General features: G+C 40.3%; 1 protein-coding gene across 2 annotated transcripts in view; it reads left to right on the top strand.

Annotated features, from left to right (window-relative positions):
* Positions 1 to 9,156, top strand: part of RP2 (RP2 activator of ARL3 GTPase) — a 59,876-nt gene extending 50,720 nt beyond the window's left edge. Inside the window, exons 4-6 of one of the 2 annotated variants that reach the window (XM_045787435.2) lie at positions 4,253 to 4,338; positions 6,086 to 6,194; positions 9,040 to 9,156. In XM_045787435.2, coding sequence (XP_045643391.1) covers positions 4,253 to 4,338; positions 6,086 to 6,169 — 170 coding nt within the window. In that variant the 3' untranslated portion in view covers positions 6,170 to 6,194; positions 9,040 to 9,156. Of the gene's footprint in view, positions 1 to 4,252; positions 4,339 to 6,085; positions 8,677 to 9,039 lie in introns of those variants that run through there. The other variant, XM_045787433.2, reaches the window with a different exon arrangement.
* Positions 9,157 to 17,654: the final 8,498 nt, after the last annotated feature.

The raw sequence follows: 17,654 nt of genomic DNA, 5'->3' as shown, positions 1-17,654 counted from the left end.
CAGGCACCCCTCAACTTTTTCTTTTTAATTCAGTATTTATTTGGTTTAATATGCTTCTTAAAACTCTTTTTTGCCAATTTCCAAATATATTACCTCTACTCAAAAGTAGAAAGTACAATGACCTCGTGTGTACCTATCCCCTAGTTTTATCAACTTTTTGCCATACTTCAAAAAGTAATCTATAATCTCCTTTTTGCTGAAATATTTTAATCGAATTTTGATATGTGCTGTTATTTCATCCCTAAATATTTGTGTGTATCTTAAAACCAAATTAAAAATGGATGTTTTCTTAAGTAACCACAATATCACCTCTATCCTGATTAACAACAATTCCTTAATATCATCTAATACGCAGTTCATAGTCACATTTTCTTCAAATCTGAAAACATTCTTTCTGTATTTTCAGAGTTAATTTGATCCAAATTGAAAATTGGCCCACTCACTGTGTGTAGTTTTGTTATCTTATATCTCTTTTAACCAGAAACAGGTGGTCTGTCATCCTCCCACCGCCCCCGCCCTGCGACATTTTGTTGCATGCCTTTCTCTCGTAAAAACAAAAACAAAACAAAAAACCTGGTCAGTTTTCCTGTAGTATGCATGGGTTTGTTTCATTTGTTCCTCTAGAGTTCTTATAGATCAGAAGTTAGAGCAATGCCTTCTTAAACCCAGGTTTAGTTACTTTTTTGGCAAGAATACTTCACAGATGGTACTATTTCCTATAGTATTAAATGAGAAGGCATATAATATTCGTTGAACTTTTACTTGATTGATCAATAGGGTCAGGTGATGCTGGTCTTAGCTTTTCATCATAGGGTTTCCTGTCAGTCTTCTCTGTGGGATGCTAAAACCATTGACGATTATTGCCTGGATCCAATTATTTTTTAAAGATTGTATGTATGTATGTATGTATGTATGTATGTATTTGAGAGAGAGAGTTTGTGTGCACGAATGGAGGGGAGAGGCAGAGGGAGAGGTAGAAGTCAGCTCTCTGCTGAGCAGGGAGCCTGATGCAGGGCTCAGTCCCAGGGTCCCTCAGGATCATAACCTGAGCCAAAGGCAGATGCTTTCCCAACTGAGCCACCCAGGCGCCCCAGGATCCAATTATTTTATTAGGAGTTGCAAAATGATCATTTTCTAACCATGTCACTACCTCTGCATATGTTAATGGATGTTAACAGAACTTCTCTTGTATACCAGAGCTGGTTGGTTAACTTGAAATATGCTTCGTATCAGAAAAGCAGAATAAATAAAGGGAAAATAATTAAGTATCAGTTTTCAGAGTCATGAATTGACGCATTAGCAACCTACGGTGGCGTCCAGTGAATTTTATTTGTTTCTCTCTTCTAAATATCATTTTGAGCTCATGACTTTTTATGTATTCAGTATGTCTTAAGAAATTGCAGTCAGTATTCTTTCTGATGTCAGTGTCTCTTCTTTGGCCATTGGGAGCCCCTTCAGGCTGGCTCCTGTGTCCTTTGGGTACAGCTGCATTGGCTTTTCATAGCCTCCTTGCTTTTTGACTTAACGAGATGTTCCAGGTTAATCTTATCCATTTCTGCCCCAGACAGAGAATCATGCAGTTTTCTGAGAAAATGTTCCCTAGTTCTCTTCTCTTCTTCATATGGCACCTATCTTGATCTGTACACTGTGATCCTGAAAAACTCAGACTTTGTTCTCTGTGTCCAATTGTACAGTTTACCGTTATATAGCATGCCTTTTCTATGTTTGTTGTTTATATTAAATCACGAGCCCTCAGTTCTTTCGGTGTCCAGTGTAGTGTGATCTTCTCCCTTGTTCTTGTGTCTTATCCTATAGCACGTGCCTACATTCAACTTAGTATTTCATACTCATTCACCTTAGTATTTCATTGCTTAGTACTCCTTAGTCTCTGTTGCTCCGTGTTTGTTTAGTGGGTCTCTGTCTTTTTTCAAGAAATTTATAATTTTCTAGAGGTTAAGACATATCCATTACTTTAGAAGCTAAAAAGCAAATCTATTAAGGAATATACTGATAACTGAATAAATATTCATTGAATTGAAGGACGTATTTTGCTTGGCTAACTTACAGCCACGTTTGCCAACAATTTGACACTAGTAGTGCCAACGCTGTATTTAAATCCAAGCCAGACTTAACCATAGCTCTTTACACTAGAATTTGAAGTACAGGTGGTTTAAAAGCATTCAAATTAATGTACGGGAAAGGGGGCACAAATATTCTATCCAGAAAATAAAAACTTAGCCTTTGGTTCTAGAATGTAGTTTTAAGGCACACTCAAGAAAACTACTTTCAGATGGTCATTACTTCTGGTGCCTGGCTTCAATTCCTCCTTGGCTGAGCTTCCTTATTGGTGGCCCAGAATTTGGCTGATAAGTAGGAGAATTGGAAGCAAGACTGGCTGCCTGGCAAAACCTACTTGTGGTGACTTGAGTTGCTTTCGATCCTGTTTGTCATCTTATCAACTATTTTTTGTACTGCGAAATAAGTGGACTTTTTATGGTTTTTATAGAATGAAAACCAGAAAAGTCAGACTATTTACAACACTGAAAAATGTGACCGTGGTCCTGTAATAACACTGAAGCCACCCGTCCTATGATGAGGCCGTGTTCATTTGTTTTATGATTACGGTTGGTAGAAGTAGCTGAAGTGATGTGTCCCACCTGTCTACTTCCTTCTTCTTTTTCTCTTACCCCCCAAGGAAGAGGCTGGAGATTCTTTACAATATAAAGAATAAAAAGATAAATTTTAAAATAGATTTGGGGGCACCTGGGTGGCTCAGTCAGTTAAGCATCCGACTCTTGATTTCAGCTCAGGTCATGATCTCAGGGTGGTGAGATTGAGCCCCGTGTCGGGCTCCATGCTGGGTGTGGCGCCTGCTTAAGATTCTCCCTTTCCGACCTCGATGTGAGACAGGAATCCATCAAAATTCTAGAGGAGAACATAAGCAGCAACCTCTACGACATTGGCCAACGCAACCTTTTTCATGACACATCCCCAAAGGCAAGAGAAACAAAAGATAAAATGAATTTATGGGACTTCATCAAGATTAAAAGTTTCTGCACAGCCAAGGAAACAGTCAGAAAAACTAAGAGGCAGCCCACGGAATGGGAGAATATATTTGCAAATGACACTACAGATAAAGGACTGGTATCCAAGATCTACAAAGAACTTCTCAAACTCAATACACGAGAAACAAATAAACAAATCAAAAAATGGGCAGAAGATATGAACAGACACTTTTCCAATGAAGACATACAAATGGCTAACAGACACATGAAAAAATGTTCAAAATCATTAGCCGTCAAGGAAATTCAAATCAAAACCACACTGAGATACCACCTTACGCCAGTTAGAATGGCAAAAATAGACAAGGCAAGAAACAACAATTGTTGGAGAGGATGTGGAGAAAGGGGATCCCTCCTACATTGTTGGTGGGAATGCAAGTTGGTACAGCCACTCTGGAAAACCGTGTGGAGGTCCCTTAAAAAGTTAAAAATTGAGCTACCCTATGATCCAGCCATTGCACTACTGGGTGTTTACCCCAAAGATACAGACGTAGTGAAGAGAAGGGCCATATGCACCCCAATGTTCATAGCAGCAATGTCCACAATAGCTAAATCGTGGAAGGAGCCGAGATGCCCTGCAACAGATGACTGGATTAAGAAGTTGTGGTCCATATATACAATGGAATATTACTCAGCAATCAGAAAGAATGAGTTCTCAACATTTGCTACAACATGGACGGCACTGGAGGAGATAATGCTTAGTGAAATAAGTCAAGCAGAGAAAGACAACTATCATATGATTTCTCTCATCTATGGAACATAAGAACTAGAATGATCAGTAGGGGAAGAAAGGGATAAAGAAAGGGGGGGTAATCAGAAGGGGGAATGAAACATGAGAGACTATGGACTATGAGAAACAAACTGAGGGCTACAGAGGGGAGGGGGGTGGGGGAATGGGATAGACCAGTGATGGGTAGTAAGGAGGGCACATATTGCATGGTGCACTGGGTGTTATACACAACTAATGAATCATCGAGCCTTACATCGAAAACCGGGGATGTACTGTATGGTGACTAACATAATATAATAAAAAATCATTATTAATAAAAAAAAAAAAAGATTCTCCCTTTCCTTCTGCCCCTCCCCCATACTTTCTCTAAATAGATAGATAGATAGATAGATAGATAGATAGATAGATGATAGATAATTTGTATTCATGTTCAGACAACACTTTTTCGGTTTGCTTATAGGTCCTGTTATTGCCTTGGAGTTTAATGGAGATGGAGCTGTAGAAGGATGCCAACTTATTGTCAATGAGATATTCAATGGGACCAAGGTACAAGATTTTACTGATTATTTCTATTTCAATCAGACCTTTCATGTCATTTCCCTTTCCTTACAACTAAATAGTACTTTTATCCCTGTTGTTGCTTGGAATTAAAAAAAAAGAACAGACTATGGTTTTTAGAACCTGTGGTAAACAGTTGGGAGCTAAGCTTTGGTTTTTCCTTGCCAAATTAAAATTGTAATTGCTTAAAAATTTACAAAATAAGAATCTACTAATCTAAAGATTTATTTATTTATTCGTCAAAGAGTGAGAGAGAGAGCACCAACAGGGGGAATGGCAGGCAGAGGGAGAAGCAGGCTCCCCACTAAGCAAGGAGCCCGATGTGGGGCTCCATCCCAGGACCCTGGGGTCATGACCTGAGCCGAAGGCAGATGCTTAACGACTGAGCCACCCAGGCATCCCAAGAATCTACTAATTTAAAAATCTTCAATAATACATGAGTTTCTAAAGTAAAAAGTCTCATTAAATGTCTCTTTGAGTCCTTCCTTTTTTGAAAACTAGTGATATGTTGAAAATGTTACATTTCTAAGATTATATACTTTGGACAGATGATCCTGTTGCCCACTGTTCATTTTTATTTGCTTCAGTAATGCTTCATCAAACGTTGAATTCGGGGGCGCCTGGGTGGCTCAGTTGGTTGAGTGTCCAATTCTTGATCTCGGCTCAGATCTTGTTCGAGCCCAGCACAGAGCCCATTTAAAAATAATAATAATAATGAATTTGAGCTATATCTAGAAGTCATTACATGTAGGTAGTTTCTAGATATGTTGGTAAGGTTGGTGTATCTAAGAATTTCAGGCTTAAATAACTTAATGTAACTTAAACACCGAACATATAAGAGTACTAAATGAATATAGATATAACTAATAATTTTTTAATAAATATCTGAGATAAAATTTTTTATTTTGTTGTCTGATTTGGCTAATAGTTTCTTGAATTTGCATAATTTAAAGTGCTTTGTCTTTTGTCTTATTTTCTCATCACAACAGTACTAAGGGGAAGGGCAAATTATGATTAGGTTGGATAGAAAAGGAAGCAAAGAGAAGATGGTTCTGTGATTTGAAGCTTTTAGATCTGAATGAGTCAAAGATTATCTGATCCAATGTTCTCATTTTACAGGTGTGGAAAGTGAGCCCAGAGAGGCTTATTGAATAAATTGTCAGCATCATACAGCTAGTTTACGATAAAGCTAGAATAGAGCCCAGGTCCCCTCTAATTCCTGGCTGACATTTGTAAAAACGATTTTTGAAGGGTTCTGCTGAGTACTGCTTTACTCATGTTTAGCAGTTAGTTCATTTAGAATTACTAATATGTCTTTAGCAGCTTTAAAAATGATAATCCCAAGTCTTGCTTCTCAGCCTATTGAGATTTTGTTATTAGGAAATAGAAGAAACTAAGAATTCTTTAAATAAACCTCTCTATTCAGTAGCTTTCATAATATTGACTCTTGTATATTTAAAAAACAGTAAAATTCCAAGCGCGATAAAGTACAACTGAAGTATTATGAAAGCCAGGACCTTAATTATATCATAAGTGCTTTTAAAAGAGCTCAATTTACATTGTAGCTACTGAAACTATATTGTATGGATTCTACAGAATACTGATTAAATATTATATAAATGGCGTACTTGAATTTCTCTTAACAGCAAGCTTGTGACTGTTCTGTAGACAACATGGGCTTTGGAATTTGGGCCTTACTGGTATTTATTTTTTGCTTCTTTTATATTGAAAATAGATGTTTGTATCAGAAAGCAAGGAGACAGCATCTGGAGATGTAGACAGCTTCTACAACTTTGCTGACATACAGATGGGAATATGAAGTGCAATGTGGGACCAAGGACTTGGTATTAAGCCCTTTTTAATTTGTGTATTAGCAGCGGTTTTTACTAATGATAAAACTGTTAACGCTTATATTTTAGTCAACTGTGGAATACTGCATCATTTACTTCCGGTTCAAAAATAGTTTGTTTGGGGGCACCTGGTTGGCTCAGTTGGTAGAGCACAGGACTCTTGATCTCAGGGTCAGGAGTTCAAGTCCCGAGTCGGGCATGGAGCCTCCAAAAAAAAAAAAAAAAGTTCATTTTAAACTCAGTAGTTTTAATCAGCTTAAAAACTATTTAACCTACTTCAATAAGGTGGTGGTTTTGTTTCTCTGCTTGTGATGTTGTTATTAGAACATAGAAGTGGCTCGCAGTTTATGATTTTAATCCTAATTAAATATTCTTTCGAATCTCTAAGAATTCAAACTTTCCTCAGTGCTCCATATTGTTCGAGAATACATTCCATTGCTTCTTTTCTTTTTTAATTTAGAGATTTGTTGCTAGTTGATCAATTAGAATGAACCTCTGCACATTTTTCTGTGTATACATAGCCAATTAAATAATTGCTTCCTAGTCGCGTAATGTGGCAAATGAGATTTTGTATGTAGAATTGATATAATACTTTGTAAATTGAATTTTTTTAATTAATAGGGATTTGATAACCAGTTGTGCAATTAACTCTACTAACTGCTGTTGGTATAGCTGTTCAAAGACTACTTTGTGAGTAGTATGATTATGTGAATAAATTCCACACCGTTTAGTTTTTGAACGCGACTGCTAGGTGACTCTTCTGCTTTCCTGGTAAGAAAAGGTATTTGCAGTACTGAAAGTATAGAAGCCCGATCACTGGCAGGTTTCAGAAAGGTGAAATCCCCAGCTCTTGTGGTTTATCAGGAGAATGAGAGCAAGACCTTGTGACATTTAAGCATGAAATGCTTAGGCATGATGATAAGCCATGCAGATTATTTAAAAAAAAAAACTAGAGAAATTTGATTTTCATCAGCTATACCGCTCATCAAGTAATGTTCAAGTATGATGAAATTGGTTTTGGCTGCTTTAAAGCATTATTTCCCAAATCAACCTGACTGTAATAATTCACCAGGAGGCACGGGAGAGCTACTTGTTTAAAAATCCACATCCTTGGACCCAGTCCCCAGGTACACCAATTCATTCTCCCGGGGAAACCGGTCGTGAGGAGTTCGTTGTAACCTAAGTGATCAGTTCAGAAGACGTCGACTGGGCGATCTGGAGAGGAGGGCCTGGACCTGCCACGCACATCGCGTGTAGCAGCTAATAGGAACTTAGCTTTCATAGGTCTATTTTTAAAAGGAACCTTAGACTTAAATCTATTTTGGTAAAACCAAGACTGAAAATAGCCACTTATAACAATCCCTCTGATGATTGTTACTAAAAATGTATTTTCGTGTGTAAACTGCTTTTGAATATATCCGATTAATTTATAACTACTATATGGAACTGTGTGTTGATGTTCAGAAATAATGCATTCAAAGACTTTTCACTTTAGTAAGTAAAATCGACTACCTACCGTGGGTCTGGCCTCAGTGCTAACCATTAGCATTGTATCATTTCAGTCTTTTGTAAGCACATTCTGTACTATGTAATCAACCTCTCCTTTAAATCGAAATGATTTCATGAGATGCAAATAAAACTTGGTGACAGGTTTAACATAATTTTAATCATAATTTACAAATAAGCTTTGCAATTAGTGGTCAGAGGGCATTAATTTTTCCCACAGTTAAGCTAAATTAAACGTATTCCTTCTGATTGTGATTACATTATTAAGCCCCATTATTCACACTTAAAGTAATTGCAGTACTTTTTGTTTTTCAAAAATAAATACAATGTTACACAAAGCTGTAAACTGAGTTCTTTTTTTATCTGTAGTATTTTAGCAAAAATCTCAGGAATATAACATATAAGGGAGATGTTAATTTCAAAATACCCACTAAATTTAGTATCTATTAACCAAAGCCTAAAATTTTATATTCTTCAGCGGATAAGAGCTTTTACCCAAGCTTAATTTGTCTTTAAGGACAGTCATTTGGCTTCTGAATGTTTGAAAAGATTTTTAAAAATAAGTAGTGCTATGGTTGTTGTTTCTATAATTCCAAACTCTGATAGTAATTATACTACATTTCATTTTTTAATGGCTTTTGAATTCATGAACATTTATTAGCAAGGAAAAATTAGTAATCTTATTAAGTTATACATGTTTAAACATTATACTAGCTTGTTTCTCTTGTGTTATTAGTACTGCTGTTTCTGCTTCTGTATATTTCTGTCTAGCTTTTGTATGTAATTTATATCTAGTGTTTTTAAAACGTGATTTGTAATAAATGTTGTTAAAATGAAAATAACTGGCGTGCCCGGCTGGCTCAGTCAGTGGAGCATGCGACTCTTGACCTCAGGGCCGTGAGTTCAAGCCCTACGTTGGGGGGTAGAGTTTACTTTAAAAAAAAATAAAATGAAAATGGCTTAACACTAATTTTTGAGGCACCCCTTCTATCACATACATGTACTCATACATGTGCCAAGATGTGGTCATGGCACAAATTTTTTAATGATAAAAGTAAAATAGAAGGTTCTAATCTTTGTCTTATGTTAATGCGACATGAGCTGTGTGCCTTGTGTGTGTGTGTGTGTGTGTGTGTGTGCGCGCGCGCGCACAAAGCACTCTAGAGAAATGCAAAGGAAGTAGAAAACTCGTTTTTATCTAAGGAATTTCCAATATAATGCTTCCTTTGTTAAACGATACATTGTATTATGATTGAATACTTACTAAGATTGGGCATTTCTCTCTTCCATATTTAAGAAAATAATGAATTATTTATGATATAATTTCTTGCAGGTTTATACAAATGGACCTTACGTACCAAATTTACCAGCCATTTGTACCCAACCTCTCCCTCTCCTAGCCCATAAATCAGAAGAACTGAAACTGCAGAATGGTTAGTTTTTTTAATAAAATCAGAAATACTGAAACTACAAATTGGTTAGTTTTCAAATAACATTCGTTATTATTTTTCTCTATGTGTGAAGCTTCTCCGTGTACATTTAGAGCATGGGGGGGAATAGAAATGTACAAGACAATAGAAAAATCACTTCCTATTTATTGGATAATTCTTGCTGTGCTGAGTTTAAGATTTATTTTTCTCATTTAAAAGGGACATATTTAACTTTGTTCTCTGTGGAAAGAAATGATATTGTAATTAGGGCATGATTACTCCTTCAAAATCCATTCTAGAAAATACTTTATCCTTTAAAAGCCTAACACTAAAAAATTTGAATTTGAGTAATGAAAACCTTTTTTTTTTTTTTTGCGAAAATGGAGTAATTCACTGTTGTTGTTTTTTTTAAGATTTTATTTATTTATTTGACAGAGAGAGACAGCCAGTGAGAGAGGGAACACAAGCAGGGGGAGTGGGAGAGGGAGAAGCAGGCTTCCCGCCAAGCAGGGAGCCTGATGCGGGGCTCGATCCCAGGACCCCGAGATCCTGACCTGAGCCAAAGGCAGCCGCTTAATGGCTGAGCCACCCAGGTACCCCAGTAATTCACTGTCGACTTGGTTTTCTTTTTTGGTTAGATAGTGTTGGAGGGAGTCGAGTTGGCAATCAGTCCTACACAGGAGGGAAAGCAGTAAGCCCTTAAACGATAGGTTTCTCTTTCGACATTTCAGCTTTTAGTGGCAAACCTCCAGCAAGATGTTCTGAAAAGCAGTCTCTTCCTTTTCTAGTGTTTGGGGCTTTCCTGCGGAGGGCAGGTTCTCACCTACAAATAGATGGTACGAGAGCAGGAGCACGGGGCAGGGCGGGGGGGGGGGGCTGCCATCCCCCATTTCACTTTCATCTGGTCCACTTGTAATTGTCCTCATGAAAAGTGACTGGCATATATGACAAGTAATTAACTGATGTTTCTAAAGCATACGTTGAAAATAAAATACACTTTATGAACGTTAAGTATTCATAAAGTGAGCGTGGTGTTCTTTTTAAGGCGTTCAGCTGGGGAGCCGAGCACCCACCTCCAAACAGGCCACTGAGTAGGAGAAAACAAGTGTAAGAGGCTATTAAGACTTAAGTGCTGTTTTCTTACGACTGACACACTTCCATGTGTCAAACGTAGCTCTGTTTGTTAGGCTCGCTAATCAGCCCTTTTAGAGGTGTCCCTGTGTGTGCACACCCAACCCCAGCTGGTCCACCGGAGACCCCTGAGCACCAGCCCTGGTCCCCAGCACTGTCCCGGTTCCACTCCAGCGAGATCAGACCGGCTCGCCCAACTGTAGGCACAAGCGTGTGCCCTGGTGGGAAAGCAACCGCTCGCCAAAAGGAGATGCTTCATGGAACAGCTGAAGCAGATGGTAAAAACAACAAAAAACAAAAAACTTCAGCTCTCCTCAAAGAAATTAGGGGTAAGCAATATCATGTTGAAGAGGGGACTCTGTGCCCAAGCCAAGGAACAGCGAGAGCTCCACTCTCACAGCCCGAGAGTGCGGCCGTCCCCGGCGGCGAGCGCTTGCACCATCACGGGCCACGCTGAGACGAAACAGCTGACAGAAATGCTACCCAGCGTCTCAGCCAGCATGGTGCCAGCCGTGTGACTGGTTGAAGGAGGCTGGCGGAAGCTCGGCCCAAGTCATCTGTGCTCGGAGGAGCCCCGCTTGCTACCAGAGGGGAGGATGATAATCAAGTTCCAGATCTTGTGGAGAATTTTGAGGCAGCTTCCAAGAACAAAGCAGACCAAACCGAGTCAACTTCTGAAGAAGATAACACTTGAGGAAGTTTCTGGGAGCTGCTATTTTATATGATGACTGCTTCTTTAAAATGTCGTTTGTGGAGCTGATAAGAATCTAGCTCTCGAATATTTTTAAGCCCAAGGCCCTCGAACACCTACACTCTTTCCAGTTTTTGCTTGACACTTCGTTCTTTGCAGCTGATTGAGCTGAAGTCGCCTGGAAATAAAGTTTGAAGCGAGGTTAATAAAGTTCTTTGCCTAGTAAAATAAATACATAAATAGTCAAACCTTTTGTACTGTTTCACCGTAACTTCCAAACAGGTCATATCTGAAGCGATTTTAAAGCTTATCTCAGTAGAGTCTTCTGGTTTTAGGACTTCGAAGGGGCTGGACATTTTCAGTCCCTTGTCCTACAGTCGAGAAAACCGAGGGTCAGAAAGGTTCATCACTGAACTACAGTGTAGGCCCCTTGACTTTCCCCTGGGATCGGCGGGAGAACAAGACTCCGCTCACCCGTCTTCTGTATGAAGCCTTTCCTAACTCTGAGGTGCATTTCCTCCTCGGTGTTCACACAGCCCTCTGTATAGATGTCCGGGTACTTCCAACCCCCTACGCTATTTCTTTCTCCATGCTTCCCTTGCTCTTCAAAGTGTGATCCGTGGACCCACAGTATCAGCATCGCCGAGAGCTTCTTCGAATCTCGGGCCCCACTCCGGATCTGTTGAATAAGCTTCTACATTGTAACAAGGTGTTCAGGGGATTCATACGCCACATGAAAGTTTGAGAAGCTCTGTCCTCCACCAGTAGTTCCTCGAGCGCTAGAATCAAGGCTTAGAAATCTCTGTATTCCTAGAAAGTAGTTTAGGGTCCAAGAAGATGATCTATATTTAATAAATGGTTTGAACTGAGTGACAGACTCCAGTGCTGCATGCTACTCTCCTGGACCGGCTTGGGAATAAAAAGCACTCCACAGTATTTACTGTCCCCCCGCTGTTCCATGTTGAAATAGTAACCACGGTCTCTGCCCACTTAGGCTCCTGGAGAGCTTTGAGAGCATCAGTGGTATTCACTGGAAACAGATAAGAGCACAGCAATTTCTGACTGAAATTTTCTTCTGACGTGTTTTTGTATTCAAGTTTGTTTTATTCGATTAGGCAACATGTTGCATAAAGCCAACGTGGTCACTTGTTGATGCCCGGGGCTGAGTTAAAATAAAAAAGCAGTCGGCTACTCGCTTTGGGTTTACGGGGAGAGTCAGTCACTTAGTCTCTCTCAGATCCGTTACCCTCCCTCTTTATCTCTTGACATCTTCCCACTTCCGGTGTTCAGGGATGAGCTTGGCCTCCATCAACAAACCATGTGCAGGATTGTTCAGGGGAATGTTTGGTGTCGCTCCAAATTCTGGGGGGCATATGGTGGTGACGATGACTTGTTTCTTTCCTGGAACAAAGGCTTAATTATAAATGTAAAATTTGAAAGCAAAGTAAAACCCTAAACGGCACACTCTACCCGTCATTTACTTTAAGTGGTTTTTCTTTCTGTTTCCTCAGGAGAAATATATCGATGTCTTCGTATGAGACCGAATGGCAAATTCTTACGTAGAAAGTATTTCTTTGCATTTAGTCAGCGTAGACCAGGATTCAGGCGGCATCTGAGCACTCCCTTCCTGTTACTGTTTTATGGGGAATATAACACGGAAAAGAGGAAAATGTGCATAAATGGGATAGGTTGGAAAAGTCAGAGGTTTTGAACTTGAACCAGGGCTCAGCTTGAAATAAAAAAAAAAAATGCTGATCTTCTTTCTACGTCTTTGTTCAAGTGTATTGTATTATGAATCTGTTGGTGCTAACGTGTACTTGTAAAGCAAACTAAATGATCGAGGGCTACGGCAACAGGGCAGCATTTGAGGCCTATATGGTATTCTACCCACTGAATCCGACAGCACTACATCCAGGCGCTGTCCTGATTGTTGTTATCTTAACAGTAGGTACAGTCGACCCCTGAGCAACGTGGGTTTGAATTGTGCAGGTCCACTTCTCTGCAGATTTTTTTGATACAGTATAGTACTGTAAATGTATTTTCTCTTCCTTAATTTTTTTTCTCTAGCATACTCTATTGTAAGAATATAGTATATAATACATAGAACATATAAAATAAGTCTTAATCCGCTGTTTGTGTTAACAGCGTCTTCCCGGTCAACTGTAAAGCTATTAGTAGCTAAGTTTGGGGGGAGTCAGAAGTTACACTGGGCGGGGGGCGTCAACATCCCTAATCCCTATGTTGTTCAGGGGTGAGCTGTGTAAGGAAAAATGTAAAGCACGGGACACATAGTAAGTAGACGCTCAGAATGTTACAGTGCCCTTCCTTCACCCTTCTAAAACTCATTTCTATGAGTGAGTTTTTTTAAATTGCGAAGAAGGACACAACATGAGAGCTACCCTCTAAAGTTTTAAATGAGTGCATTTTTATGGGAAGATGTTGCATCCTCTCCCCCCCCCCCCAATTATATGTGAAGAGGTACCTCCCACCTTATTTGAAGGGGCAGGAATCTTGTAAGTGTGGTTGGGTTGGGGTTTTTAAATGCTGTTAGAGCAGCTACTTATTATCTCTGTGAGGCTCCGTGTTAAGCACTTTACATATAAAATCTCATTTGATCTCAGCAAGCCCAAGAGAGAGCGACTACTACAACAGATCTGTTCTTAACTAGCCTTGTTGTTGAAATATTTCTTTTCTCCATCCTCTCCTTTTCATGCCCATCCTTGTCAACTTAACGTGTGCTGTTGGCCCCACGGGTATTCCATCAGCCTCCTCTTCGGAGCCCGTACTGAAGATCTCGGCTTACTTCTTGCCGCCGAGCATCCCATACACAGCGGGGGGCGGGGGGAAGAGCTTAGAAGTTAAGAGCGTTGCCTTTGGGGGTGGTTTTGTTATCAATAAGTTTGTATCATCTTGTGACACTTTCTGTTTTGGAACTCTTAAATCATTTCATTTTCTCCCCAACTACATTGTCAGCTTTTTGAATAATCCAAATAATGTGTACCTTTGGTTTTAAGTCTGGGACCACTTTCTTAAAGAATCAAAACAACATCAAAAACTGAGCAGCAACTTACCTGCCAGGTACTTTTCATAAAATTAACCTCAGTATATCCCATAATGATTATCACAGGATGTCGAGCTAAGCCAACAGATACTTACCTGTTCAAAGAACTCAATCCTCCCCTTCAGCCATTTGATCTCCATAGGACATGATCAACGGAAACTGGTCTTTGTTATGATCCTCCCCCTGCCTGGAATCCCTTGATCACTCTCCCTCTTTTCCCACTCCCTTACCCCAAGCTTCAAATTCTGTCCTTCCATTGGGACTGGCCCGAGTTCTGTATGCTCTGGTAAGCCACCGACCCCTGATCATTTGAACTAGTTGTGTCAGGGTTGCAAAGAACAACAGTGTAGATTTGAGAATCATTAGACCTGGGTTTGGTATACATTCTGCTACATATTTCCCATGCAGATCTCCACACGCTATGGGACATTTTTAGTTTTCTAAGCTGTAAAATGAGAATTAGGACTGCTTTGCCGTTATTTTGAGTATTTGGGGAAATTAAGTAAAAGGAGGAGCCTGTGTTAGTTCTTCTCCTTAGTCATACAAAACCTTAGAGTATTACTTTTCTCATGTCTTGTTCTTCTAAAATGACACAAAACTCACTGTGGACAGACACCAAGACTTCTGTACCTGCCCCCCTGCCATTGGCCCCAAGCAACCAAATACTGCTTGAGACAAATGGGTACTGTTTGGATGAATGCAGATATGAACGTGTTTGATGGGGGCTCTACTACTCTTACAGATGTTGCTTCATCAGGAACTTCTTCTGAATACCTATGAGTATTGAACTTGTGAGCTGAACACTGTAGGATGGGCATAGGAAGATGGAGGGAACTGTTAGCGGGGTACCAAAAGAAGAAGAAGAAGAAGAACATGCCGGGTTCCAGGTGACACAGTCTTATAGTAGGTGGCGAGTCAGCCCAGCAATGCCATGATGCCTGTAAGACCCCAGGCTCTCCGCGCTCCTGCCATCCTCAACTTGTAGCTTTTTCTTTACATTGGTAAGATGGCTCTCATCATCCATGCTTCCAAGTAGTGTGACTGCATTCTAGGTAGAAAGAATGGAGAAGGTGAATGGCAAAAGGCCAGCTAAGTGTGTCCTTTTTGTCAGGAAAACAGTCAGGTTCCCAGAAGCCTTCCTCAGTAGACATCTACTTCCTGTCTCATTTGCCGGAGCGGGATCACATGGCCGCCCTACCTCCGAGGGAGGCTGCGGAGGTGAGTATGCTTCCTGGGCACATCATCTTGAAAGATGGAGGTTCTGGCAGTGAAGGTGAGAAGAATGGCTGTTGGGTAAGCAGCTACCAGTGTCTGCCCCATGAAGCTTACCATCTGTTTAGTTAGAACACACCACAAACAGCTGGGAGGAGAAAAGTTTAAGAACAGATCCAAAAGTGGGGCGCCTGGGTGGCTCAGTCGGTGAAGCGTCTGCCTTCAGCTCAGGTCATGATCCCAGGGTCCTGGGATCGAGCCCCGCATCAGGCTCCCTGCTCAGCAGGGAGCCTGCTTCTCCCTCTGCCTGCCGCTCTCCCTGGTTGTGCTCACTCTCTCTCTCTCTCTCTGACAAATAAATAAATAAAACCTTAAAAAAAACATATCCAAAAGTAACCCAAAGTTTCTTTCAGAGAGAGAAAGAATGGGACGAAATAATTTGGGTAAGGTCTCCCAGAAAGTAAATTCCCAAGAAATTTCTGAAGAACTTTAGGAACAAAATTATGGCTTTTGTGGTTAAAACAAACAACTGGTTCACGTATCCCATCAGACATGTAGGATTTATGGATGGACTTGGATGGAGCATGGAAGGGCTGGAACGGTTTTCATGGGCTTCTGTCCCATAAGGTCAGCTAGAAGCACCTTCAGAGAGCTGAATACAGACTCTGAGAACTCATTTAGATGATGGTTCCCGAGAGGAACTACTCCTAAGCCACACATGGTGAGTTTACTTTCAAAATGGAAAATGATGTTTAGTCTCTAACATTGAGTATTCTCTGGAATCAGACACTTCCTTGATCCCTTTCGAAATTTCTGAATTAGGTAATCCAATCTAAAGAGAGAATACAAAGTTCAGGGAAAATTCATGTTGTTCTTAAGTGCATATGGATTCCGGCTTCATACATAAAAGTGAAAACAGGGATTGTACCATCCAGAATTCCACCAGAGAAACAGAATCATCAGGATACATATAGGAAGAATTGTTTAAAGATTTATTTATGTGAGAGAGAGAGAGAGAGAGAGAGCTCGAGTGGGGGGAAGGACAGAGGGAGAGGGAGACAAGCAGACTCCCCACTGAGCGTGGAGCCCGACACAGGGCCCAGCCCCAGGACCCCGAGATCCTGACCTGAGCCAAATCAAGAGTCAGACGTCCAGCCGACTGAGCTACCCGGGTGCCCCTAGGTTAAGAATTCTATTGCAATGAATTGGCTTAGATGATTGTGCGGGGTGGCTGGGTCAAGTCCAAAATGCTAAATCTGTCGGGCAGGATGGAACTCAGGCCCAGATTCATGCTGCCATCCCTAAGTGGAATTTCTCCTTCAGGGAAGCCTCAATTCTGCTCTCAAGGCCTTCAACTGATTGAGTCAAGCCCCACCCAGATTATCTAGGATAATCTTTCTTACTTATAGTCAACTGATTATAGACGTGAATCACATCTACAAGATACCCCTAACTTAGAATTTGATTGGAAAACTGGGGCCTGCAGCCTAGCCACACTGACACATGAAACTGACCATTACAGTGATGGCTGGTGTTTCATTTTGTTTTCAGTCTCCATCAGTGAACGCTTTATTCTTTGTGAAAATAAATCGCAAACCCCGACAGGCTTCCAAGAAGAGAGAGAGTCAATATCATCAATCTGTGGCATTGGCATTAATACATATTTGGTCTATGAAGGTCATTAACCATCTGGTAAAAGGAAGCTCCATTGATTACAACTCATCCTTTGGGTGTCTGCTGTTGCCTGATTCCACTGAACTGTTTTCAGTTTATTGATGGGAAAATTAGTTCTCCAGTTCAAGTGAAGTTTAACGCATAAATAAGGAAGGAAGTATTTCAAGGAACAGGTGTGTATTTCTCCATTTTGTAAATCATTTCCTCATGCCACAAATGTTTGATGACTACTGGGCTAGGTTATCTGGCTATTTCCACACTCCCTTGGGATAAAAATGGCGGCTGCCAGTACACCTGTAGAAAAATGTCACCAAAACTGACTTAAGGATACATTTTTTTAAAACCTGAATAAACAGGGGCGCCTGGGTGGTTCAGTTGGTTAAGCATTGGATTCTTTTTTTTAAAATAATAATTATTTATTATATTATGTTAGTCACCATGCAGTACATCCCTAGTTTTTGATGGAAAGTTCCATGATTCATTACTTGAGTATAACACCCAGTGCACCATGCAATACGTGGAGAGCACGTATTGCATGACGCATAGGATTCTTGATTTCTACTCAGGTCATGACTGGGGGTCCTGGGATAGAGCCCCACCCCCACGTTGGGCTCCCCACTCAGCAGGGAGTCTGCTTCAGGATTCTCTCTCCCCCCTGCCCTCCCCCCTCTCTCTCTTAAAAATAAATAAATCTTTTTAAAAATAATAAAACATAAATAAATAACCATTAAAAATGGTGGTTGCTTTAA

This window comes from Ursus americanus, chromosome X (genome assembly GCF_024610735.1).
Source record: "Ursus americanus isolate L20-20 chromosome X, mUrsAme1.1.p, whole genome shotgun sequence".
Lineage (NCBI taxonomy): Eukaryota > Metazoa > Chordata > Mammalia > Carnivora > Ursidae > Ursus > Ursus americanus.
The sequence above is the reverse complement of the archived record's forward strand: the minus strand, read 5'-3'. Positions and strand labels throughout refer to the sequence as shown.